The following is a 27,962-nucleotide window of genomic DNA, read 5'->3' as shown; positions in this document are numbered from 1 at the left end:
TGCACTGGCCAAGCAGCCTCAAGCTGCCTCCTACTCACAGCCTGCTGCCTAGCAGAACCAAGCACTGCCATATGGGAAGCTGGGAGCAGAGCTCTTTAGCATACTTGCAAGAGTGCTTACTTCTTGTGGTTTATGCACATGGGTCCTGCATTCAAGAAGAACCCTGACCCACAGGCCCCCAGGCTGAGATCAGCTGCATTTTTCAGCAAGTAAACACTAGCTACAAGAAAAGCAGGTTGGTCTGGGGGCTTAACAGCTCTAGCATGAATGTATGCATTTATGAATGAGGGCAGACTGAAAGAGTTGGGGCTGTTCAGTCTGGAGAGGAGAAGGCTCCCAGGAGACCTCTTGTGGCCTTCCAGGATCTGAAGGCTGGGGAGGGACTTTTTAGGATCTCAGGTCGTAATAGGACCAGGGGGAATGGAATAAAGCTGGAAGTGGGGAGATTCAGGCTGGATGTGAGGAAGAAGTTCTTCCCCATGAGAGTGGTGAGAGCCTGGAATGGGTTGTCCAGGGAGGTGGTTGAGGCCCCATCCCTGGAGGTGTTTAAGGCCAGGCTGGATGAGGCTCTGGCCAGGCTGCTGTAGTGTGAGGTGTCCCTGGCCATGGCATGGGGGTTGGAAGTAGATGGTCCTTGAGGTCCCTTCCAACCCTGACTGATTCTATGATTCTGTGATTTATATTTTGCATTGAACACCTCCAGCATTTGCTGTATTCTTTTGTTGCAGTAGAATCAGTTGGTATTTTACTACCCAAACAATTGAGTGAGCTCTTATGCTGATCGTGGGGACCTCAGGTCAAGGAGCTAGTGAAGAAAGAAATCTTTTTGAGTAACCCAACAGACATTTAGCCTGGAGAAAAGGAGGCTCAGGGGAGACCTTATTGCTCTCTACAATTACCTGAAGGGAGGTTGTAGCCAAGTGGGGGCTAGTCTCAGGCAGCAGTGACAGAAGGAGAGGACACAGTCTTAAGCTGCACCAAGGGTGGTATAGGCTGGATGGTAGGAAGAAATTCTTCCCAGAAAGAGAGATTGGCCATTGGAATGTGCTGCCCGCAGTGGTAGTGGATTCACTGTCCCTGGAAGTATTTAAAACCAGACTGGATGAGGCACTCAGTGCCATGGGTTAGTTGGTTAGATGGTGCTGGCTGATAGGTTGGACTGGATGATCTCAAAGATTTTTTCCAACCTTTTCCAACCTGGTGAATTCTGTGATTTAAAACCTGGATAACAAGCAAGGAAGCCATGTCATGGCATGGCACACTGGACACAGCAGGGCCTTGCTCATTCTGTGCATCGGTGTGGGCCACTGCTGGTGTGCGAGGCCAAGGCTCTTGCAGCACTAATGGCAAAGGAGATTTCACAATGAGCAAAGCCTGGCTCAGCCACTGGAAACCCATGCACAACATGCTCTTCAAATTAACTCATGGAGAGAGAGCAGATGCTTGAATGAATGAAATGTTGCATTTCCTTCTGAGGGGCTCTGATAGGGAATGTGTTACAATGGCAGGCTGCTATGCTTTCTGATAGAAAATCAGCCAGTAGTCTTTAAAGGCTTTTGCTTCTTTCTTTCTTTTTCTTTCTTTCTTTCCTTCTTTCTTTCTTTCTTTCTTTCTTTCTTTCTTTCTTTCTTTCTTTCTTTCTTTCTTTCTTTCTTTCTTTCTTTCTTTCTTTCTTTCTTTCTTTCTTTCTTTCTTTCTTTCTTTCTTTCTTTCTTTCTTTCTTTCTTTCTTTCTTCTCTTTCCTTCCTTCCTTCCTTCCTTCCTTCCTTCCTTCCTTCCTTCCTTCCTTCCTTCCTCCTTCCTTCCTTCCTTCCTCTTTCTTTCTTTCTCTTTCTTTCTCTTTCTTTCTTTCTTTCTTTCTTTTTCTTTGTTTCTTTCTTTCTTTCTTTCTTTCTTTCTTTCTTTCTTTCTTTCTTTCTTTCTTTCTTTCTTTCTTTCTTTCTTTCTTTCTTTCTTTCTTTCTTCCTTTCCTTCCTTCCTTCCTTCCTTCCTTCCTTCCTTCCTTCCTTCCTTCCTTCCTTCCTTCCTTTTTCTTTCTTTCTCTTTCTTTCCTTCTTTCTTTCTTTTTCTCTTTCTTTCTTTCTTTCTTTCTTTCTTTCTTTCTTCTTTCTTTCTTTCTTTCTTTCTTTCTTTCCTTTCTTTCTTTCTTTCTTTCTTTCTTTCTTTCTTTCTTTCTTTCTTTCTTTCTTTCTTTCTTTCTTTCTTTCTTTCTTTCTTTCTTTCTTTCTTTCTTTCTTTCTTTCTTTCTTTCTTTCTTTTTCTTTCCTTCCTTCCTTCCTTCCTTCCTTCCTTCCTTCCTTCCTTCCTTCCTTCCTTCCTTCCTTCCTTCCTTCCTTTCTTTCTCCCTTTCTTCTCTTTCTTTCTTTCTTTCTCTTTCTTTCTCTTTCTTTCTTTCCTTTTCTTTCTTTCTTTCTTTCTTTCTTTTTCTTTCTTTCTTTCTTTCTTTCTTTCTTTCTTTCTTTCTTTCTTTCTTTCTTTCTTTCTTTCTTTCTTTCTTTCTTTCTTTCTTTCTTTTTCCTTCCTTCCTTCCTTCCTTCCTTCCTTTTTCTTTCTTTCTCTTTCTTTCTCTTTCTTTCCTTCTTTCTTTCTTTTTCTTTCTTTCTTTCTTTCTTTCTTTCTTTCTTTCTTTCTTTCTTTCTTTCTTTCTTTCTTTCTTTCTTTCTTTCTTTCTTTCTTTCTTTCTTTCTTTCTTTTTCTTTCTTTCTTTCTCTTTCTTTCCTTCTTTCTTTCTTGCTTGCTTGCTTTCTTTCTTTCCTCCTTCCTTCCTTTTTTCTTCCTTCCTTCCTTTCTTTCTTTCTCCCTTTCTTCCTTCTTTTCTTTCTTTCTTGCTTTCTTTCTTTCTTTCTTTCTTGCTTTCTTTCTGTCTTTCTGTCTTTCTTTCTGTCTTTCCATCTTTCCTCTTTTTCTCCTGAGATAAAAATTGGCCAGGTTAGAAATATGCTGCTCTTGAATGTGATAGAAATTGCTAAGTGGTGGAAAGTAATTGATAAAAGCTGCAGCACCATTAGTGGAAATGCAGCCCTTTCTAGGTGTGGAAGTGTAGAGGGAAAATTGCCTTCCTGGTGAATTCATTGTTGGCCATGGCACAGAACATTCTTGCTGTACACTCATATTGTTTTCTTCCATTCAGCTCAGCAGGCAGTGCACAGGCCTGAGGACTGGGCATCGTTTGCATGTTAAAAAAAAATAGCCCTTTCACCATGTGAACAAAAGGAATGATTGATGAGGCAGCTGGGCATGGAACTTGGGACAGCAGCATTGCATTGTGTAGCAAACTTACAGGCTGCAGGTAGTGTTCTGTTTTCACAGGCTCACAGTGTGTTAGGGGTTGGAAGGGACCTCCAGAGATCATTGAGTCCAACTCCCCTGCCAGAGCAGGACCATAGAATCCAGCACAGGTCACACAGGAACACATCCAGATGGGGCTGGAAAGTCTCCAGAGGAGGAGACTCCACAACCTCTCTGGGCAGCCTGTTCCAGGGTTGTGTGACTCTCACAGTAAAGAAGTTCCTCTTCCTGTGCTGGAGTTTCCATCCACTGCCTCTTGTCCTATCCCAGGGTCCAACTGGGCAGAGCCTGTCCCCTCCCTCTTGACCCCCAGCCATCAGATATTGATAAATATTGATTAAATCCCCTCTCAGTCCTCTCCTCTCCAAACTCATCAGGCAGTGCTCCAGTACCTTCATCGTCCTTGTAGCCCTCTTTTGGACTCTCCCCAGCAGATCCCTGTCCCTCTTGAACTGGGAAGCCCCAAACTGGATTCCAGGTGGGGTCTCCCCAGGGCAGAGTAGAGGGGGAGCAGAACCTCCCTGGATCTGCTGGACACACTCCTCTTAATGCCACCCTACCTAACATCTCTCCTTCTTGCTTACTGCTAACTTTTTGCCTTAAAAGTGAGGTCATAGGCCACCCCATGACTGGAAGGAACTTAGTAACAGGAGTGTTTCTTTACATATGACAATGAAAACCACTTTTTTTTTTGCAGTCTTACATAGCTTGTGACATGAACTAGGCCTTAACAATGAGGTACAAAGATAAGTGAGGCTGGAATGAAAGTGCAAGATGCATCTTCATGGGGCTTTGCATCCTCCTAGTGGCTCAGACATGACTGTGACCTCTCTCTCTCACTGGATGGGACACAAGGAGCTTTGTTATCTGAGTCTTATATCAGTGTGATTTCCAGGGACTTCTATAGACCTGGGATCTTAAGACAACCAGCAGAGCAACTGCACTAAATCCCTTGCAGACCCTCTCCATTTCTACAGAGTTTTGAAAGGGATTCGATGGAAGAATACATAAAGCTGTTCTAATCCTCAGAATCTCTCTTGTGTTCTGTGTTAGATATCAGTGGGGCAAATGCAGTGACATGGTGCAGGGCTTTTGGTGGAACTGAGCTGGAAGCAAGAGAGATTTTCAGTATCAAGAGGCAGCGTCAGCTGGAGGGAGGCTTTTGTCAGCTGGAGGAATGAGAGGAGGAGGAAGCCCAGGGAATGTGAAAAACCCACTGCAAAGTGTGGAGTTTGCAAAACTGCAATTACAAGCAGTTTTCATTTTTCTTTCCTTTTTTTCCCTTTTTTTCAGTTACAGAGCTCGTTCAAATATAGATTTAATGAGAGGCAGCTCAAAGATTTGTCTCCCAGGTCTAAGAAAACATTTATTGTACATGCTGAGGCTCTGTTAAGGTCCCTGGCACAGAGGAACTTTGTCCACAAGCTGTTTTCCTTTGATGTATCAGGAATAATGTGGCCAGCAGGACTAGGGATGGGAATTCTGCCCCTGTACTTGGCACTGGTGAGGCCTCACCTCCAGCACTGTGTGCAGCTCTGAGCCCTCACTGCAGGAAGGATCTTGAGGTGCCAGAGCAGGTCCAGAGGAGAGCAACCAGACTGGGGAGGGGGCTGGAGGGAAAGGCTGATGAGGAGAGGCTGAGGGAGCTGAGGGTGGTCAGCCTGGAGAAGAGGAGACTCAGAGGGGACCTTATCACTCTCTACAACTACCTCAAAGTTGTAGTCAGGTGGGGGTCAGGCTCTGCTCCCAGGACAAGAGGACATGGCCTGAAGCTGTGCCAGGGGAGGTTCAGGTTGGATATCAGGAAGCACTTCCTCACAGAAAGGCTGATTAGGCACTGGGATGGACTGCCCAGGGAGGTGATGGAGACACCATCCCTGGAAGTCTTTAAGAAAAGCTTGGCTGTGGCACTTGGTGGCATGGTTTAGCTGATGTGGTGGTGTTGTGTCATAGGCTGGGCTTGATCATAGAATCACAGAATCATAGAATCAGTCAGGGTTGGAAGGGACCACAAGGATCATCCAGTTCCAACCCCCTGCCATGGGCAGGGACACCTCACACTACAGCAGGCTGGCCAGAGCCTCATCCAGCCTGGCTCAGAGGTCTTTTCCAGCCTCAATAATTGTGTGATTCAGTCATTCTGTGATGTGGCTGTATCACTGGATTGCCACTTTTTTGTGTGTGTATGTTCCTCAACCTGCTTATATCTGAGCCTGTATTTTTCAGGTACTTAGCCACATGTCAGAGGTTTCACTGTTGTGTACTTCTGCATGTGCTGTGCAGAGATGAGGAGACCACTGGAGCGAAATTCCTAGTTGTCCCAAATGAGGAGAGACAAATCTGCTCTCCAGCAAAATGTCATAATGCTTTTTGGGTGTTGCATAAAAGCATTTTAAATGTCATGGAACCAAAAGAAAATATCAGGAAAGAAAAGGCTTGCACGCCTCTGCACCTAAATACGGGCCTCCTGATTACAGTCGTGGCAGCTAAAGGAGCTGGAGGAAAAAAAAAAAAAGTTGGCTCATAATTAAAAACATTTTATGGTTTCTAAAAGCCAATAAAATATAGCTGCTTATTTTAATTGATTGTAGGAATACAGCAGTGAGATCCAATATAATGTGATGCAGTGTGCTATAAATTGGGGGTTGCAGCTCTGTTCCATTAAGTATTGATCTTTCAGAGAATCACAATACAGAATGAAAATCCCTACAGGGTTGTTTGGAGTACTTCGAAGCAATCAAATTCTTCTTCTTTAGAACTCAGCAGCTGCATCAAACACGAGAAACTTCTGCACTTCCTTTGAGTCAGCTGCTTCTTGAAGTATTGGCCTCTGGTTTGAAAGCAAATTCGTCTCTTGATGGCAAAAACTATTATCTACAGACTGCTGTAGAGATAATCATTTGTCATTTCTTTCCTCCCCACATGCCATGACCTTGGCCAAATCCAAACACTGTCTCATTCTTCCTGTTTCTTAGTGCTTCAGTATTTCTAAGTCAAGGTCAAAAAGAGCCATATAGCTTCTCAGCTGCCCTGAGTAATGTGCAATGTTTTCCATCTCCCTGGGAAACAGCTTTCACCTTCCAATGGAGCCTCTCATAACCTGGGGAAAAGTTTCCCAAACAGGCAACATTTTCTGCCTGCACTTCAAAACTTCCTTGCAAGAGGGACATTGGCTTCCCATTATACTTTGAATAATCATAATAAGAACTTTTTCACACTGACTTACCCACAGCTCTGGCATCTCCCCATTTTATCAGCTCCACAGGTCCTGTAACTCTTCCCTTGATGCAACAGTGACAAATTCCTCATACCTAGAAATTAGCACATAAAGTTCTTTTTGCATTCTCCCTTTTATCCCTGAGGAAGAGTTGTAGGATATTCCCTCTCAAATAAAATCCAGGTCATAAATAGATGGCCCATCAGAAAGCCCAGAAATGGTGATATGCTGGAGCTTGTTTATCACTTTTCCATCATGGAGTTCTCTATTAGGGTAGTACAGGGATGATTCAGAGCAGTAGGTCTGGAGTTAGCATCTCACTCTGAGTTATTGCATCTCCAGGCTCAGATAAATGTGGTTGCTCCAAGCTTATTTGTAATCCCATCCTCACAGCACCTCATATCCTGACAGTCCCACATGGGGTCCTGCAGGGGCTGTGCCTCATGCCACAGGGCCTGTCAGTTTTGAGGTGTCACACTTGTCCTAACAGCAATGTTGTGCTACAGCCAGGCAGCTCACTAGCAACAATTAAATAGCTCAACAATAGCTCAACGATTAAAATGTCTCCAAATAATTTTCTTTTTAGGCAATTCAGCCCTTCTGAGTAGAAATGGTTAGGTTCCAAAAGTTATTACCCTTCCACCATCTCCTGTGATTCTTATTCACTACCAACCTCACCCACTGATCTCATCCAGGTAGGCTGTAGTTTATGTTCCTAGTAGAGTTGGAGAATAAATCTGATGAGGAATGACTGAAGGAGCTGGGGCTGCTTAGATTGAAAAAAAAGGAGGCTGAGGGGAGACCTCATTGCTGGCTACAACTACCTGAAAGGAGCTTGTGGAGAGGCTGCTGCTGGTCTCTTCTCACAGGGAATTAGTGACAGAACAAGAGGGAATGGCCTCAAGCTGCCACTGGGTAGGTTTAGACTGGACAGTAGGAAACATTTTTTGAAGGCAAGAGTGGTCATGGATTGGAATGTGCTGCCCAGGGAGGTGGTGGAGTCCCCAAGCCTGGCTGTGTTTCAAGGTGGTTTGTCTGTGGTGCTTGGGGCTATGGTTTAGGGGTGAGCCTTGTAGAGCAGGGTTCTGGGTTGGATTCAGTGCTGCTGAGGGTCTTTTCCAACCTGAATGTTTCTGTGACTCTGTGATTCTGAGTCCATCATTTGCTAACATCCAGATATTTAACCCAACCCCAGCTCCCCAGCTTGCATAAATCAATGTCACTGCATTGATCTCAGCTGAGCGATGCCAGCTGCATTTCTAGCTGGCTTCAAAAAGGAGAGAAATAATTGCTTAATACTGTACACTTTTGAGTCTGACCTTTTGAATTTAAATCTACTTTCTGAAAAATAACATTTTCTACTTGAGAGATCAGTCTTCTTACCACACCCACACAGCTGTTGCATAACCCACACTGTGTTCCTGGCTGAGTGAGAATGTTCATGCCTTTACTTTCATTCTTTCACCATCAGCTGTATAGCTATTTTCCAGCCTTGCTCTCTCTTCAAGTAGGTAACTCCAGCTGCATCTGATTGTTTATAGATGCTGTAGGTCTCTTCAGACCAGGTCAAGAGGGGCTCTCCTTCCCTTTTAGTCTGCCCTGCTGAGGCCATATCTGGAGTATTGTGTCCAGTTCTGGGCCCCTCCATTCAAGGAGGACCTCAGGGAACTGCTTGAATGAGTCCAGCTCAGAGCCACAAAGATGATGAAGAGAGTAGAACATCTTCCTTATGAGGAGAGCCTGAGGGAGCTGAGGGCTCTTCAGCTTGGAGAGGAGACGACTAAAGTGTGACCTCATTCATGCTGATAAAGATGTGAGGGGTGACTGTCAGGAGGACAGAGCCAGGCTCTGCTCAGTGGTGTCCAATGATAGGACAAGGGGCAACGGATGCAAGCTGGGGAATAGGAGGTTCTGTGTGAATGTTTTTCCCTGTGAGGGTGACAGAACACTGGAAGAGGCTGCCAAGGGGGGTTGTGGAGTCTCCTTCTCTGGAGACATTCAAACCCCACCTGGATGTGTTCCTGTGTGACCTACTCTAGGTGATCCTGCTCTGGCAGGGGGGTTGGACTGGATTATTTTTCAAGGCCCCTTCCAACCCCTAACATTCTGTTATTCTGTGACCAACTTACATTGTGGGGGGAAAAAAAAAGAAAAGAAAAGAATGTAACAAATCTTAGTCCTGCACTTAACAGCTTTCTTGTGCAAGCAGAAGTTCCATCTAGAAGGAACTTTCATCCAGACAGGGCTTTTGTAGATAAGCAATGCTTTTTACTGTCACATAGAAATAACAGCTCTGCATGAATGCTCAGCTCTGAGTTTTCACACTCTCAACTTTATTTTCACCCTTTCCATGATTTTTCACTCTTTTTCTCACCACTTTTGTCCATTTTCAGTTCTTACTGAGGCTAGAGTCTGCTGGAATAAGATTTACATAGTTAGTTATGCTTCATATGTTTTAACCACGAGCTTTGAGGTCCCTTCCAACCCTAAGAACTCTGAGATTCTATGATTCTAAAGCTGAGAGCACTGGGTTTGCTCAGTCTATAGAAGAGAAGGCTTAGGAGAGACCTCATAACCATGTACAAGTACATAAAGGGTGACTATCATGAAGAGGGAGACTCCCTCCTTACACAGTCACATGGTGAAGACAAGGAGTAATGGGTGCAAGTTGCTACTGGGAAGATTCAGACTGGATGCCAGAAATCTTTTTTTCACCATTCAAACTATTAGACATTGGAATAAACTCCTGAGGGAGACAGTGGAGTCTCCCACATTAGACAGTTCCAAGGCCCAGCTTGAATGGGTGCTGGGCCATCTCATTTAAACTACACCCTGAAAGGTTGGACTAGATGATCCTTGAGGTCCCTTCCAACCTGCTAATCTATGAATCTATGAAGCAGTTGTATGAATCTCCTTTTCCACAGTGCAAATACTTCAGCTTTCTGGTACAGGAAAAAAAAACAACAAATAATAATAAATAAACAAACGATTACATAATTTAGGATTTTAATTCTGTTTAAAATCAAAGATAACTGCTGTAGCCTTTAGGAAAAACAGCAGATTTTGTGCAATATAGGCAAAGCTGTAAGCAGTTCTGTCTTGCTTTGTTTTGTTTTGGTTTTTTTTATTCCTTTCTAAGCACACTAAAATCAACTTGCAATCAATTTGGTTCAGCCAAGCTTTATAGCGAGAATGAATACAAAGGAAATTGGTCCCTGGGAGGGATGGAGGGAAGGGAGGGGAGGGAAAAGAGAAACATGCATTTGCTAATGGCATGGTGGAAACTTTGCTTCCATATCCATTCTAAATCAACGTGAAGGATGTTTGGCATATGATTGCAGGAAGACCTCATCCACAGCACACGCTCTTTATCATAGCAATCCGACCGAAACGTGTTGCCGATTGCAAACGATTCACAGCATGCACAACCAGGTTTGACCTTGCCAAGACAGCCTTAACTTGAATGAATGTCTGACTTTGCTTACTGAATAGCATGTTTGCCTCCTTGTGCCTCTTTAAGAGGCAGTGTGAGCCCAGAAGGATTTCTTTTTTTCTTTTTTTACATATCGAGTTGATATTCTGTTTCTACTTTCAGGTTTTATAACAGTCCTTGCTTGTAATAGTCCGAGAAGCTTCCTTCCTCCTACTTCCATTGCTTGCCTGCTGATTTATAACATCTTCCTGAGCAACTTCAATAGTATAAATATGTAAATTGCATATTTGGATTTCTGCTGCCATGCTTGCTTTTAATGGCTTTAAAATAGATTTGAAGACAGTGTCTATTTTAAAGTGGTACTCGAAGAGTTTGCAGTATTTATGAGTATTGCGTTCCTTCTTTCTAGGCTCTTAAGGATGATGATGCTGAGACTGGGCTGACTGATGGAGAAGAAAAAGAAGAGCCCAAAGAAGTGGAGAAACTTGGAAAAATCCAATATTCTTTGGATTATGACTTCCAGAACAATCAGGTTTGAAAGAACCGACTTGTAACATTCCATTTCTGTGTGTGCAAGGGGAAAATGAAAGATTACATTTAGTTACAGTGGGTATTTCTGCAATCTTTCCTGCTTGCATGGAGTAAAGGGAGAAAGCAAGACTGAAGATTCATGACAGAGGTACTACTAAATGGTATTCAATGTACTCAGAGTTGATATTAAACCCTTCATCAAAACTGAAGGCACAGTTTTGTCTAATGGTTATTAATAGCTTTATATTATGGAGCTTGCGAGCAGGCAGTAAAAAAGCTTTAGCCCACAGAGATTGAAAATGTCAGCAAACAAAGGTTGGTAGGACAAAGAGGTTCTGTTGCCCTCCCTGAAAGTACATCTACCAGCTGAGAAAATTGTAGTTTGGAACAGAAGTTCAAATAAAATAAAAACAAAAGTTTGTGTGAAATAAAAGAGGAAAGCCAGACAAGAAGAATCTCTCCAGTCAAGGAGAGTGCCCTGCTCTGAAGCTGCCAAACCTAACTTTGGCATACTTGCCCAAGTGTTCAGTAGGAGCAGACAAAATAATATGATGTAGACCTATCTGGCCAGATACCGAACTATCTCCTATTTAGCATCACAGTATCATAGAGTTGTCAGGGCTGGAAGGGTTCTCAAGGATCAGCCAGTTCCAACTCCCCTGCCATAGGCAGGGACACCTCACACTACATCAGGTTGCTCACAGCCACATCCTGACTGGCCTTGAAAACCTCCAGGGATGGGGCTTCCACCACCTCCTCAGACAACCTTAATTAATTCATTTAATTCCCTTGCCTGGACTCTTGCTGTCATTGGGATCACTTTTGCTGATATACCAATCCATAGCCTCAGAGTGAAACTCACTGTGCTTAACTTTGGCCCAAAGTCCACCAACACATCTGACTTCTTCACTTCTAATGCATGGTTTCCAGTGAACTTGAGAATACATATCCTGCATTTCATGACTTTTTTTTTTGGCAACTTAAGTCAAACCCACATAATTCTTCTCTATTCCTCTCTATTTCTCTCTGATCTTCTGGATATTTACACCCAGGTATGACCTGAGTATTTCTCTCTCTTTTGAATTCTGCTTTTGACTACCCCTTCTTGTTTTTCAATGCAAGAGCCCAGAAGAATTCCAAAGCTTTTCCAGCATCTGTGGTTAAAGGATCCTTTCTTCAACTCTGAGTGTGAATTTCTTTGGTCATGTGTTGAGTCATTCTGATCCTCCTTAAAAGCAGGTTGAAATCAGTATGAAATCAATCAGTATGAAATCAGTATGAAATCAATCACTGTGAAATCAATCAGTATGAAATCAATCACTATGAAATTCAGTATGAAGCATTAGTCTCTCCACAGAGGGAAAAAAGGAAAAGTTGCAACTGTGTTCTGACAAAAGGGATTTCAGTTTCCTTAGACTGTGAGAAGAAACTCTCTGTGTGAATTTTAAAATAGGAAATGGTGATTTTGGTGATTTTTTGGAACTGTTTTTTACAAAGAGAAATAAGACGAGCAAGGAAGAAATCTGTAGAAGTGTGTAGCATTTAATTAAGGTAATAAATTGTTTGAGTTATGGCTTCCTGGTTTATTTTGCTACTCTAAACTATGCTACATCTTGGAGAAGCATACTGCTGTGGCACAAAACTGCAGACTGAAACTCTGGCTAATATATTGCCCAGAGGTAAGGATGGAGACAAGATGAGTGATGTACTCTCCAGAACATGATTCCTCAGTTTTAGAGAGAGAGAGATTTTAAAAGGGATTTGAATTGCTTTTTCTACTCTGTTAACTTAAAGCCAAAGACTTGTTTTTCAGTCTTTGATGTGGCTTTAATGCAATTCCTGAACCTACCCATGTATTGATGAACTGTTCTGTACCTAGAATAAGAATGAGACTGAAAAGGAGAAGTATTTCTTACAGCTAAAGGAAAATGTGGCTGCCCCTTCCCTGGAGGTGCTCAAGGCCAGGCTGGATGAGGCTTTGAGCAACCTGGGCTGGTGGGAGGTGTCCCTGCCCATGGCAGGGGGTTGGAACTGAATGTTCTTTAAGGTCTATTCCAATCTAAACCATTCTGTGAATCTTTCAGAAGCCAGAATCTTCTCTCCTAGCTTGCCTATATTGTTCTGTATTGCAGTTGTTAGAGCTTCTGCTACCAATTTTAAACAATTCATCCATGAGAGAAGTAAATACATTGTGACTGAAACAATGATTTAGAAGAAAGTATTCTCAGGTTTCATTCCCAGTTCTTAATTTTCTTAAATTGTCCTTGAAGAGTCACTTAAATGTTTATCTTGGGTTTCTGTCCACCAAATAAATCACAGAATCACAGAATGTTGGGGGCCAAAAGAGACCTCAAAATCTCTCATCCAGTCCAAGAGCTGTGCATCTAGCCCTTCAGGGATATATCACACAATCACAGAATGTCAGGGGCTGGAAGGGACCTCCAAAGCTCATCCAGTCCAACCCCCCTGCCAGAGCAGGATCACCTAGAGCAGATCACACAGGAACACATCCAGGCAGCTCTTGAATAGCTCCAGACAGGGAGACTCCACAACCCCCCTGGGCAACCTCTTCCAGTGTTCTGTCACCCTCACAGGGAAACAAAATCTTCCTCCTGTTTCCATGGAACTTCCAGCCCCTAACACTGTGTGATTCTGTGATGCTGTGACCCATTTAATTTCGATCAAGTTCTGCCTGAGGATTTGCATTTTCCCCTTTTTGAGTGTGGCTGGAGGTGAGGTTACATGTGGAGGATTTAGAATACAAATCTTGCAGTCAAAATTAGACATTCTTGATTGTTTAATAATGTGATTTCTATTCATGGTGCCCAGCATAGAAAAATAATGCACAAGAGGAGGGAGCAATTGAAAGTTATTTGATTGCAGTCTTTAAAAAGATGAAGTCTGTATTTAGCTGTAATCAGCTGCCCTTTGAAAACCTCTTTTCTGCTTAAAAACAGCCTTTGTGCAGTCTGCATCTGCCATAATTGGCTTTCTGAAGTCTATAGTGCTGCTTCATTTGCCTTCTTTGAAGGGCAGGGAAGAGGAGTGGCAATGGGTTTCATGGACCAGAAATAGAGTCTGCATGTGGATGTCTCTGTTACAGTTTCTTTATAAATAATCTATCTATTTGCAATTTCATTCTGCTGTTTTCCCTCTCTTTTCAGCTTCTGGTTGGGATTATTCAAGCAGCTGAGCTGCCTGCATTGGACATGGGAGGTACATCTGATCCCTACGTGAAAGTTTTCCTGCTGCCTGATAAGAAGAAGAAATATGAGACAAAAGTCCACAGAAAGACCCTGAACCCTGTTTTCAATGAACAATTTACCTTCAAGGTATTTTTTTTTAATGATAATTTAAACTTTTTAATCCAACCACTGTGTAACTCTTGTGTGCCTACAATGTTAGACATCTTACTTAATTGGTAACTGCAGCATAGTCATTTTTCTTTTTTCATGTTGTAGAAACCTGTGATATTTAATCTCCTGATGAAAATGGTATAACATAAGGTCAGACCTCAAGAGGTGTAAAAGGCACAGTTTAATTTTAGGCACTTCTGTTACCCTGCTGTATGACAATCTGATACATATTTTATGTCTGGGTAAAACTTACAAGAAAGTCAGAACACAGTGAGGCTTTGATAAATGTCAAAGAAATTTCACTCACCCAGCATTTTCTTCAGATATCTTTGTAGCCTATTGTATGAATTTTTGCCCCTCAAAAGTAATCATAGAATCATGGAATCATAGGATTGTGAGGGTTGGAAGGGACCTCAAGGGACCTACTTCCCACCCTCCTGCCATGGGCAGGGACACCTCACACTACAGCAGGTTGCTCACAGCCACATCCAGCCTGGCTGCAAAAACCTCCAGGGATGAGGCTTCCACCACCTCCCTGGGAAACCTGTGCCAGTGTCTCACCACCCTCATGGGGAAGAACGTCTTCCTAACATCCAATCTGAATCTCCCCATTTCTAGTTTTGCTCCATTCCCCCCAGTCCTATCACTCCCTGACACCCTATAAGTTCCTCCCCAGCTTTCTTGTAGCCCCCTTCAGATCCTGCAAGGCCACAAGAAGGTCTCCTGGGAGCCTTCTCTTCTCCAGACTGAACAGCCCCAACTCTCTCAGTCTGTCCTCATAGGAGACCAGCTCCAGCCCTCTGCTCATCCTCATGGCCCTTCTCTGAACACCTTCCAGCATGTCCAGATCCCTCTTGTAACAGAGGCTCCAGAACTGGACACAGTACTCCAGGTGGGGTCTCACCAGAGCTGAGCAGAGGGGGAGAATCCCCTCCCTGGCCCTGCTGGCCACACTTCTCTTGCTGCAGCCCAGGCTCTGCTTAGCTCTCTGGGCTGCAAGTGCTCACTGCTGGCTCCTGGTGAGCTTCTCCTCCCCCACCACCCCTAAGGCCTTTTCTTCAGGGCTGCTTTCAAGCCAGTCCCTGCCCAGCCTATATCGGTGCCTGGGATTGCCCTGACACAGCTGCTGGACCTTGCACTTGGGCTTGTTGAACTTCAGGAGGTTGGATGGACAATATGGCAGATTAATCTTGCTAGATTTTGGCATAGCAATTCTTTGCCATGCTGCTTTATGTATGAAAAGAAGTAATGTCTGGGGTTTAATAACATATGAATGAAATAGATGTAGCTAAGCCTTATGCTGTGAAATCTAAGTCATTCCAATAGTATCTATTGTCATGGGCTGTAAAAAAAAATCAACAGTCTAAAACTGTAGCCTAAACCCCAGTTAAAAAACCAATAAAGGAATACTATACAGCATGTTTCATAGGGCTTCACCTAATATAGATTCCTCTGCTGTTACTTTAGGCCTTCCTCTCCATGCCCAATCTTATGACAGCTACAGACTGAAAACAGGAACAGTAAAAGACTCAGGCTATGTAATCATTCAATGAGAAAGCTATCCCTGGAGGCCAGAACTACTACTGCATATATAAGCTTTCTTTTTTTTTTTCTTTGCATTGAAGATGTTCATAAAAATAAACTTTGGTGAGGAGTTATTTTTTCTTGATCTTTCCTAAGAGGGTATTTAAAAAGGAACAGTTAAAAATGAGGCTCACAACAGAAAAGAAAAAAAATCAATAATGCTGACATCTAAGATGAAGGCACAAATGATAAATCTGATCATCCACTCCTGGAGTGTAAAGTCCACTTGTTTGAAGTCACATCTTTATCATCATGGTATGCTTTATATGGTATCTTTACCATGGTATCTTTACCATCAAATGATATGCTTCAAAAGGAAGTTTCCTTTCCTTTCCAAGACCTGATAGGGTGTTTAGGTGTATGCCAATATGGTACTGACTGCCACCTGGATACTGTGCTCTGTACTCAAGAGAAAAGCAACAGGGCATGCCAGGTACACTCTGGGGACTGCAGTGAAGAAGACAAGCAACCATTTAACCAGTGCTACAACTGTAATAAACAACTTCCATGGGAACTACTGATGAGATCTCATCTACTTGGGCAGAGTCTTACTTCTGTTATCCACTTCAGGTAGCCCACAGCTTCTGATAGGATCCTTCCCCTCTGTCTCAGGCCCATTTTGCTACCTCCTTCCAGGGCAGAGCTGTACTCTCCCTGTCTTCCTCTAGAATAAGGGTTAGTAAGACAGACTTTGTGCTGTAATTGCATTTGAGCCCTGGACCTCATTCCGTCTCTTCTTTAGGTGGTTCCTTAAGTTAGCTCCATTCTCATTTCTTTTTCCCAGTCATCCATCATGCTGTTCCATCAGGCTCCAGCTGTCTGAATGGTATACCTGCATTGTGCTGCCAAAAAGGAAACAAATCCTAGCTGGACTGCACCAGTCTTGCAGAAGAAGGTGTTCTTCTTCAGGCTCAAAGTGAGAAGAGAGTTCATGTCTAGAGGAGTGACATGCCTGTGCCAGAAAAACACTCCTATACATGTTCTTCTAGCACGGTCTTGCCTGCCCTAAGTCAAAGAGTTCAGTATTTCTGAGCAGAGCAGAAAAAAATGAGAGAGAGCAATCCTTCACAAAAGCTGAGGACTTCCTTGGTAGTCCTGAACAAAGCTGAAGGCTGAGGCTAGCTTAAAGGCAACAAATAATGAATGAAGCACTATTGTTCTTCTCCCTGGTTTGGGGGCCGTTGGGTGAGGAATGAAGGCAGGAGCCCTGTTCCCATATAGCAATGAGATTCCAGAAATGCAGAGAGCAGAGAATCTCAGAAGTGCTCCCACAAGTCCTTTATTGCTGCATTGTAGAATCCCCAACATTGCAGAATTTCAGAGTCCCACTCAGAGCAGAAGAAATCCTGGAAACCCTTAACAGAGGAAGCAGCTAACAGAAGTCCTGAGCAGATCCCTAGCAGCATCCCTGCACCAAAGCCCTAGCCAGAAGTAGCTGACAGAAGCAGAAGTCCCTAGAAGCCCTAACCCCCCAAGCTGTTCCTAAGTCCCTACCCAAAGGGTAACTCTTGCTCAGAGTGGCTGTTTCTGTTCTCTTTGTTATCAATCCCTTAACCAGTGAAACCCAACCACATCTATAAGCTCCAATCTTTTCCCAATGAGAGTTGCCAGCATGGCAAGGAGGTGGCTTCTGCAGCATGTTCCAATCCCAGGGTGCCAACCTGAGGATGTTGTTCTGGGCACCCATGGAATGTGATTGTTTGGCTCTAAGGCAGTGTGCTAAGGAATTGGTCAGCTAAGGAATCCTGCACTCTGCAGGTGTCCAGCAGCTGCCCTCAGAGCGGTGGCTGCAACACAGTGCTGTCACTAGATCATCTTTAAGAGTGAAGCTAGTTAAAATAAGCTTTATTGAAGCCAAGTTAATGATTAAAAAAAAAGGTAAATAATGAATGTGGTCTTTTCATGCACTTCAAATGATCAGGACCCATTAATCAGGATTGTAAAATGATGGAGAAAGAAACTCTAGAATGTTTATCTTCTGGTTTTGAGGCTGTGTAAAAATAAGAAGTGAAAATTAGAATTTTGCATTCCACATATATTTGCCCTCTACACCTTTTTAGAATCTACCAATAATTTAGGGAATCAAAAGAGATTTTGCTATTAACTACAATACAATACACAACCTGGTACCCGTTGAAACTATTGTGCTCAGTAATGGAAGCTGGAGCTGGCTCTCAGCGTTGAAAAGACTTCGTTTAAATGTCATACAGCATGTTATGAAAAAGGAAAACTACTCATGATATTAGTAAGTATCTTACAAAGCAAGCCAAAGCCAAACAGCAATGCAAACAGCAGTCCTAGGGTTTAAACAGACCAGAATATGCAGAGGTTAACAAGGCCAATGATAGTGCACAGGCTTTTGTTTCTCTTTTCATATAGACAGTTAATAGAGAAATGTTTACTGAAGCCCTTGGAAACCATTTATACTTGCAGAATGTATTCAGATTGACCAAGTGTTCAATGCAAGTCCGAACAATTACGAATTCAGACCTCTCCAGACAGCCACTCAAGGGTAGCTTACCTGAACTGGACCTACAAGAAGGATGGAGAGAGACTGTTTGCAAAGGCCTGCAGGGACAGGACAAGGGGCAATGGCTTCAAACTAGAGAAGGGCAGATTTAGATTGGATGTTAGGAACAAGTTTTTTGCTATGAGGGTGGTAGAACACTGGCACAGGTTGCCCAGGGAGGTGGTTGAGGCTCCTTCCCTGGAGATATTGAAGGTGAGGCTGGAGGAGGCCCTGGGCAGCCTGATCTAGTTGGGGATGTCCCTGCTGACTGCAGAGGGAGTTGTACTGGATGAGCTTTGGGGGTTCCTTCTGGCCCAGACTATTCTATGATCTTCATCTGAATATTCAAAATGTGACTCAGAAGCATCCTAACCTCCAGCATCTGTCTGGAACACACCCGAACAGCTGGAGAATTAGTCTGACCTTGGCCTTCTGCCACCACAATTTCTAGCTGTATGCTGTGACTTACAAAGCACCTTGTAGTGTGTGGTGTGAAAGGTAAAATAATAATAAAATATACCTTGGTAAGTACTAGGTAGTGGTACTGTAAGAGAGCTCTTTAGTGTCCAATCAGTGTCATATACAGCAAGCCAGGGCTGGCTTTATCACCAGTCTGGGGGCGACCTGTTTGTGATTGATGACAGCTGATTTCCCAAAGGAAAGACACCATTGTGTGGAAGTTCCTAGGTCTTCAGTGCAAATAATTGGGCTTCCCTTTCCAGTTTCATCACCCACAAAATGATTTGAAGCAGGATGAGAAAAACCCAGGGAGTGATGAGTGAGCTGCCACATTGTTCTATCGAGTGCCAGAGCCTGGTCTCAACACATCCTGCGTCTGGTGACTCTGAAACAAATACACTTCATAATTTTCCCTGCAGTTCAATTTGCCTGAGATGACAGATGATAAACCAAAGAAATAGATTTGCATTGTAGTGGACTGATGTTTATTGTCTCAGGTAGAGACTTTTGTCATTTTCTCTGTGTTTTTTTGCAGGTGCCATACTCTGAGCTGGGAGGAAAAACTTTAGTGATGGCAGTTTACGACTTTGATCGTTTCTCCAAACATGATATCATTGGGGAATATAAGGTTGCAATGAACACAGTGGACTTTGGTCATGTCACTGAGGAGTGGAGGGATTTGCAAAGTGCAGAGAAGGAGGAGGTAAGAAAAATCAGCCTTTCCTTTTTTCCCCAGGACACTTCAGCTAGGGAAGCAGTCACGCTAGCAGCACTGTTTTTTTGCCGAGACAGCTCCCATCTGTTATCAGCATTTCTCAGACTTACTTCACCTGATGAATTTCTGATAAACATCTTCTCCAATACTCACTGAGTGGTAGATTCTCCTTTGCTAATCCTGTTTTCAATCTATTTGATACTTTATGGAACATATTAAGGAAGTTTTCACGAGTTTGACTTTTGCTTGATTGGATGTGGTTTGGGCACATGGAATTTGCATTTGAATTATATCAGCAGTGTGCATTTAGGCTTCTCTGTGACCCTAATCATCCTCAGTATTTGCATCTTATTGTGCATGGAGATAATGGTAGGTTTTCCTTGACATACCTTACTGCAATACCCTCTTCTATGTGAGCTGCTATGAAATAATATCCATTAGAATTATGCATTTGGGAAGGACTTTGAACAGCATCTCACTGAAATATTCATCACCTTTTTAATTGTTCTCTCTTGTGTCAACATCCTCTAGGTTCATTATTTAGTAGGTACATTGCTACCCATACACAGGACACTTGTTGGCAATGTTTGATCACTGAATTGTGAAATCCTATGATGTTCATACTGGCACATCCATCTCCTTGCTTGTTATAATATCATTTTGTACTCAGTTTTACACTCTTTTTCCTCTTGATTGCTACATATCAGCCCCTCATAATTGACAGAGTGCACATCATGCTTCAATTCTCTGGTGTGAGAAGAAGGAATCTGAGTTTGAATTCCTTGTCTAATTTAGTCAGTAAACTGCTTTGGATTTAAACCTTAGTTTCTATAATTAAAGGGAAAAAAAATCTCTGGGTGAAATATTTTATTAATACAAGTGACAGGAACCTGAATATTTGATTTAGACTGCAAGTGGTGAAAAATTCAGCAGATGCTGAGCTTTGCAGCCTTGCCAGATTTTCAAAAATGGTAGATTTCAGTCTTGCCTTTTTGAGTATTTGAGTACTTGTATTTTCAGATGTCTTTCTTCTGCTGCTTATTGATTGGAAAGTCACTGTTGCATTGAGACTATTCTGCATGGCACAGCTCTCTTGGGCTCTCTGATTGCTTGTGACATTAACATCCATGCTGCATAGGGCATTTTGCTCCCACTCTTAGTGATGAAGATGAAAACAAAACAGACAGCAAAAGGAAGCTTGCAGTTCAAGGGCTCTGTTGCTTTAAAGCTGCAGCACACCAGAAAGCTAGAAGTATCAAATCAGAGTGCATTAATCCTTCCAAACTTAATAAAGTATCAAACTGGACTTTTACTGCACTATTGTGTGTGATACCAAATTGCTCCATGGTTTTCTGTTGCAAAACTGATAAAAGAAGCCCAATACTACACAAAGAGGAACTGAACCTTCACCTTTTTAGTGTAACTTCAAGGTTAGAGAACACAGACAATGACACTGCCATAAGCAGCTGACAGATAACATGGCAGAGATGAGTGTGGGTTCCATCTGTCTTCTGGCAGAGAACATTGCCTCTGGAGTTTTGAGCTTTCTAGCTCACATTCACAGTGAAACTTGACTCAGTTCCTTCTTTATTTCATTGAGTTGGTATCCTGCTAGGTATAAAACAATGTTAAAATTGCTTGAAATCTACTGCAAGCTACTTTCAAATATGCATTCTGACTCCAAATAATGATTATGATTCACAGTATCACACAGTCTCACAGTATATCAGAGGTTGGAAGGGACCTCAAGAGATCATCAGGTCCAACCCCGCTGCCAGAGCAGGAGCACCCAGGGGAGTCTGCACAGGAATGCATCCAGGTGGGTTTGGAAAGTCTCCAGAGGAGACTCCACAACCCCCCTGGAAAGCCTGCTCCAGGGCTCTGTCACCCTCACTGTAAAGAAGTTTCTCCTCATCTTGAGGCGAAATCTTCTATGTTCTCGTTTGAACCCATTGTTCCTTGTCCTATCACTGTGTACCACCAAAACCAGCCTGGCCCTCTCCACTTGACACCAACCCCTCACATGTTTATAGACATTGGTCCTCACAAACGTGTTTCGAGCTGATAGAGAAGCATAGAAATGCCAGGGTTGGAAGGGACCTCAAGGATCATCCAGTTCCAACCCTCCCGCCATGTGCAGGGACACCTCACACTACAGCAGGTTGCTCACAGCCACATCCATCCTGCCCTTCAAAACTTCCAGGGATGGGGCTTCCACCACCTCCCTGGGCAACCTCTTCCAGTGTCTCACCACCCTCATGAGGAAGATTTCTTCCTAACATCCAATCTGAATCTACCCACTTCTAGTTTTGCTTCATTCCTCGCAGTCCTATCACTCCCTGACACCCTCAAAAGTCCCTCCCCAGCCTTCTTGTAGCCCCCTTTCAGATCCTGGAAGGCCACAAGAAGGTCTCCTGGGAGCCTTCTCCTCTCCAGACTGAACAGCCCCAACTCTCTCAGTCTGTCTCCAGAGCAGAGGAGTTTCAACCCTCTGCTCATCCTCCTGGCCCTTGTTTGGACTCGTTCCAGGCATTGCATAATTTACAGCAGATACAGCTGCAACCAAGCAGTACCCTGGCTTCAGAATTAGCAAATATAGTACTGCACATACAAAGGCTAACATGATTTAGCTGTACCAGACATGTAGCAACAGACACATGCTCATCTTTTGGGTGGTGATCATGACCATGATATGGCAGTCTGTCTTACCAATTGTAAGAAAAACGTGATAAAAACCCAATTAAAACCTTAGCAACTGGATTTCATCCAAAAATGTAGGACAAATGTAATTCTATTACTACCAAAAAAACCCCATCTCTTGTGGCCTATTGTGCACTTTATAATTGGCCAATGAATTTCTCCTTGAAAAACACATCTGTTTCTAGTCTGTGTTGTTTGAAGTATGACTTGTTGGATTTCTTTTATGCCCTCACAGCACTGAGGTAAGTTGGTCAGTGCTTAACAAGCTAGCACTATCTAGAACCCATAACATGCTTGCCATGCTAAGCTGTCTGTTATGTTTTAATCATGACCCCTAAACAAGATGCATACCGAAGCAAATCAGGAGCAATTGTTACCAGTCACTTTGAAAGAGCCATCCAGGTGGCATCAGTCAGAGCATAAAAACCTTATCCTGATCTGACTGCATGTCAAATTCAGTTGCTGCATGTCACAGAATGTACAATTAACACAACAATCATAGAGGGCAAAGTCATTTCACAGAATCACAGAATGGCTTAGCTTGGAAGGGACCTCAGACATCATCTACTCTGACTTGCTCACCATGGGCAGGGACACCTCTCAACCAGACTTGGCTGCTCAAGGCCTCATCCTGCCTGGCCTTGAACAGCCCCAGGGAGGAGGCATCCACAACCTCTCTCTGGGCAACCTATTCCAGAGTCTCACCACCCTTGTACTGAAGAACTTCTTCCTAAGATCCAGTCTAAACCTACTCTCCCCCCACTTGAAATCATCCCCCCTTATCCTATTACTAGACAGCCTTATCAAAAGTCCCTATTCAGCCATCCTCTAGGTTCCCTTCAGGTATTGGAAGGCAGCTCTAAGGTCCCCATGGAGTCTTCTCTTCTGCAGGCTGAACAACCAGAGCTCCCTCAGCCTATCCTCATAGCAGAAGTGTTCCAGCCCTTTGATCATCTTTGTGGCCCTCCTCCAGACTCCTTCCAGCAGATCTGTGTCCAGTTTCTCTTCTTTTGGCTCATAAAGTTCCACTGTCCTTTCCATCCTTCTGTTTTTCTAAATGGTCTTGAAATTGATGGCAGAGGATGAAGGTCTAATGAAATACTTGAAGCTCTACCTCTCACAGCCCAGCCATTTGACTGGCATCTTTCTGACACCACATTCTCTTCTGGGGAAGGTCTTATTAATATATTTACATTAGTGAAGCACTTTGAAGGTACAAGGCTTTGTGTAAGCATTTGTTATGGCTGTGAGAGGGCTTTGGGAAGGTGCAAGTCTGGACAATGACTGGTAAATACTGGGGAGGCCACTGCTAATGAAGTGCATACCTTGAATCCTTTTTGCCTGGCTGCTTTTAGCTCTCCTGTCCTTGTGAATATATGGAGGTGATTTATCTAGCAGGCCTTCAGTCTTGTATGACTGAGAGCTTGGGAAGGAAAAGTGGTAGGTACTGAAAGATTATTCACTTTTACCAAGTATGACATGTAATAGTCTGGGCACAGATGATCAGTTTGCCCCTCTGTGTCATCTGCCAGATGTCACTGCCATCAGCTTCATCTCAGTAAACACTGCATCCAATATCTGTTATCACTCCAGTACAGGAGGCCAGACAGACCTCTGCTTTACTCACAGCAGTGTGAATCATACTGAGAGTCATCTTCTGAATACTTCCAGCTGATTTCCCTCCAGTGATTTTGTTACATTGGCACTCAAATTGAAAACCTGTTGCAACAAACATTCCAAGATGTTTTAGGGAATATAAGGAAGAGCAGAAACAATTCTTTCCCTTGTCAGCAATGGAGAAGCAGAGCCTTACTCCATGAGGAGAAGGATCTTTCACCTGCCAGTATCCACTACCAAGGGTTCTATAGATGTCTTTTGACTGTTGTCACATAAGACTCCACGCATTATGTAACCAGCCATCCACCATGGGCAGATGACATGATGGCTCATGTAACAGGGGGTTGTGATGGGTATATCCTGCACACAGCTTTTGAGTTGCACATCTGCTGGAAAACACCAGCAGGATGCAAAACAGCTTCCCTCCTACATGATGGACAATGCCAAGCAGGAGAAATGCTGCAGTACTGCCTTGAAAAGGGGTGAGATGCAAAGCAGTCAGCACCTGGGGAGTGGAATACCAGCTCTGTGAAGCATGATGTGCACTGTTCATGAGGATTGCTCTTTCCTTTCTCTTCAAACAATAGAAGTGAAGGAAGGAAATGGAAAAGTGAGCCTGAAATGGATATATTTAATACCTAGATATGCTTCATAGAAGATGGAGATTGTCCCCTGGGACTCAGCTCTGGTGAGGCCACACCTCAAGTATTGTGCTCAGTTTTGGGCACCTCAATCCAAGAGAGGTGTGGAGGTGCTGGAGCCAGGGCAGAGGAGGGCAAGGAAGCTGTGAAAGTCCTGGAGAATAAATCTGATGAGGAGTAACTGAAGGAGCTGGCATGGTTAGTGGGGGAAAGATGAGACTGAGGGGAGACCTTATTGCTGTCTACAACTACCTGAAAGGACCTTGTGGAGAGGCTGCTGCTGGTCTCTTCTCCCAGGGAATTAGTGATAGAACAAGAGGGAATGGCCTCAAACTGCCACTGGGGAGGTTTAGACTGGACAGTAGGAAAAAAAATTTCATGGCAAGAGTGGTGAGGGATTGGAATGTGCTGCCCAGGGAGGTGGTGGAGTCCCCAAGCCTGGATGTTTCAGGGTGGTTTGGCTGTGGTGCTTGGGGATATGATTTAGGGGTGAGCCTTGTAGAGTAGGGTTCTGGGTTGGACTTGATGATCCTTCCAACCTGAATGTTTCTGTGACTCTGTGATTGAATCCTCAGCAGTGGAACTTGAGAGAGGTAAGGCAGAAGGACATTTTTCACAGATGTCCCTGGCAGGTTGCAGCAGCAACTCACTGTCATTTTCTTTTATACCAGAGATGGACAGGTGATCTAATAGACCTTTCCCATCTCTAATAGGAACACTTAGTTCTTATACAGCTTTGCAGACAGCACTGTGCAGACAGTGCTGTGCAAAAGAATCTGTATCATTATCCCTATGGAGATGCTGTCAGAGTGTCAGACAAATTCTGAAATGTGAGGTCTCATTTATTTAGTTGCACATTATATTGGATCACTAAGTTTGGTGTTCAAGTTTTCTGCTTCTCACACCCAATTAAAACTTTTAAAAGTTGCATCTGGGGGGGTGGGGGGGGATGAATTTTCAGGTTTTGTGGCAGTTACATAAAGTAACTGCACAATGTTGAACATGCATTCAACATTCTAAGTGCAGTGTTTGTCCTGCAGAGGAACTGAATTTGATAGTGAGAAGAACAGGGCAGAGGTTCTTGAAATTGGAAGTAAACAAGCCCAGTTTGAACTTCCTCAACAATGAATTAGCTGCTTTTCATTATGAAATTGAAGACGTTGGAATGTTGTGATTTTCAGGGTAAAAGCAGCTGCATTACTTCAGCCTATTAGAACTATGCATTTCTTTTCTCACCTTTCATACTCAAAACTGCTGGCAATCACACTGCCTGCCTTTGTTGAGCTTTCCCTTTCTCAACTCCCTCTCAGGAAGAGACATCTACCCTGGGAGGTCAGAGGCATTCTTGAGTTGTGGCAAAAAGAATGTAACTGTCTTAGTTGAAATCAAAAGGGAAGTTGTCTTGAGTCATCTCGGACCATCTGACTTCCCAGACACTAAAGACAGAGGAGAGTAGATAAGAAAGAGTTCAGTGGCAGTGTTAAATTCAGACTGCTGAGGCCCTCCTGTTTCTGTACAGTATTTATTCTGAGATCACAAAAACTTTATTGCCAAACACCTTCTGACTTTCAGTCGTGGAAAGGCTTTTTGAGGTTGAATGGTGCTGACAAAGTAGATGCTACGCTTGGTGCGAAGCATCTAATGATCCATGCAAAAAATAATACTGATAATAATTATTATACTGATTCACAGAATCACAGAATTAACCAGGTTGGAAAAGACCTCAGAGATCACCAAGTCCAACCTATCACCCAACACCATCTAATCAACTAACCCACGGCACTGAGTTCTTCATCCAGTCTGCTTTTAAACGCTTCCAGGGATGGTGACTCCACCACCTCCCTGGGCAGCACATTCCAATGGCCAATCTTTCTGTCTGGGAAGAATTTCTTCCTCACATCCAGCCCAAACCTCCCCTGGTGCAACTTGAGACTGTGTCCTCTCCTTCTGTCACTGTTGCCTGGGAGAAGAGACCAACCCCCACCTGGCTACAACCTCCCTTCAGGTAGTTGTAGAGAGCAATGAGGTCTCCCCTGAGCCTCCTCTTCTCCAGGCTAAACACCCCCAGCTCCCTCAGCCTCTCCTCACAGAGTTTGTGCTCCAGAAACCTCCCCAGCCTTGTGCTCCAGACCCCTCCCCAGCCTTGTGCTCCAGACCCCTCCCCAACTTTGTTGCCCTTCTCTGGACACGTTCAAGCTACTCAACATCTTTCTTGAACTGAGGGGCCCAGAACTGGACACAGCACTCAAGGTGTGGCCTGACCAGTGCTGAGCACAGGGCAGAATGACTTCCCTGCTCCTGCTGGCCACACTGTTGCTGATGCAGGCCAGGATGCCATTGGCTCTCCTGGCCACCTGGGCACACTGCTGGCTCATGATCAGCCTACTATCACCCAGCACCCCCAGGTCCCTTTCTGCCTGGCTGCTCTCCAGCCACTCTGTCCCCAGCCTGTAGTGCTGCATGGGATTATTGTGGCCAATGTGTAGAACCTGGTACTTGGACTTGTTGAATCTCATGCCATTCCAGACAAAGCATATTCAAAGGACCTTGTAGAAAGTTACAAGGCCAAAGGATGGAACAGTGGACAGTTCCCTACCTTTGCCTCTTAAATGTTATTGCATGGGTTTCTGCTGCTGAAGTCTAGGATATTTAAACATGCTTAATAGAGAAGAAAGGCCAAGGAGGTCTTGGGTGATAGGTTGGACTTTGATGATCCTTGAGGTCTTTTCCAACCTTATTGATTCTGTCAGTTCAACACACAGTGGCATTTGCCTGGTGTTTTCATAGGCTTTTGAGAAAGATGCTAGCTGGGATCAAAACTGTCTTAAAGTTCTTTAAAAGGCTTAAGCAGAAGGTATATGACTTAGATGCTGGAAGTATTCTCCATGTAGTTGCAATTGGCTGATTCAGATAGCTGATGTATCAGACATTTGCATGGGCTGAAGTACATTCCAAGTGGAAAGCACTAACACTACACTGAAAAGAGAGGCTTGGAATGGAAGCTGCAGAAGGAATTCCAGGGAATTCAGCCATATCCATGAAGTGCTCCCAGTTTTAAAACAGAATCAGGTAACTGATGTGCAAGGGCACATGCTATATATGGATTTAACTGCATTGTTCTCTGCCTGCACTTCAATATGCTTACCTATTTTTCTGACTACCAGCATCAGTGAATGCATTATCCAGAATCAAGAATTGCTTTTCTCACTGGGATCACAGAATGTCAGGGGCTGGAAGGGACCTCCAAAGCTCATCCACTCCAACCCCCCTGCCAGAGCAGGATCACCTAGAGCAGATCACACAGGAACACAGCCAGGCATCTCTTGAATATCTCCAGAGAGGGAGACTCCACAATCCCCCTGGGCAGCCTCTTCCAGTGTTCTGCCACCCTCACAGGGAAAAAATTCTTCCTCCTGTTTCCAAGGAACTTCCTATGCCTCAACTTCCACCACTGCCCCTTGTGCTGGCATTGGGCATCACCCAGCAGAGCCTGGCTCCAGCCTCTGGGCACTCCCCCTGCACATCTTTATCACCAGCAATGAGGTCACCTCTCAGGCTCCTCCTCTCCAAACTAAAGAGCCCCAGCTCTCCTTGTAAGGGAGATGTTCCACTCCCCTAATCTAATCATGTTTGTGGCTCTGTGCTGAACTCTAGGCAGATCCTAGGCTGGATTCTAGGCAGAAGCTGTGCAGTAGTCCGGGTTGATACCTGATTTCCCTTTCTCCCCTCCCTTTGCAAACCGACAGTGGCAAAAACCATTCTCTCATTGCTGTTACCAAGCAGGATCAGAAGCCGAGGGAGGCTGAAGATGGCTGTATCAAAATGCACTGTCAGAGCCTCGTTAGGAGGAACTTCAGAGCAGAGCATTTTAACAATCACAAGGAAGGAACAGCTCTCACAAAGAAGAAGACA

General features: G+C 43.8%; 1 protein-coding gene across 2 annotated transcripts in view; it reads left to right on the top strand.

The window, feature by feature from the left end:
• SYT1 (synaptotagmin 1) overlaps positions 1-27,962 on the top strand; it is a 179,833-nt gene that overhangs the window by 59,991 nt on the left and 91,880 nt on the right. Inside the window, exons 3-5 of one of the 2 annotated variants that reach the window (XM_054399544.1) lie at positions 10,357-10,470; positions 13,634-13,801; positions 18,913-19,080. In XM_054399544.1, coding sequence (XP_054255519.1) covers positions 10,357-10,470; positions 13,634-13,801; positions 18,913-19,080 — 450 coding nt within the window. Of the gene's footprint in view, positions 1-10,347; positions 10,471-13,633; positions 13,802-18,912; positions 19,081-27,962 lie in introns of both variants that reach the window. The other variant, XM_054399543.1, reaches the window with a different exon arrangement.

This window comes from Indicator indicator, chromosome 3 (assembly GCF_027791375.1).
Source record: "Indicator indicator isolate 239-I01 chromosome 3, UM_Iind_1.1, whole genome shotgun sequence".
In the NCBI taxonomy this organism is placed as follows: domain Eukaryota; kingdom Metazoa; phylum Chordata; class Aves; order Piciformes; family Indicatoridae; genus Indicator; species Indicator indicator.
Note: the sequence above shows the minus strand (reverse complement) of the source record. Positions and strands in the feature narration are given on the sequence as shown.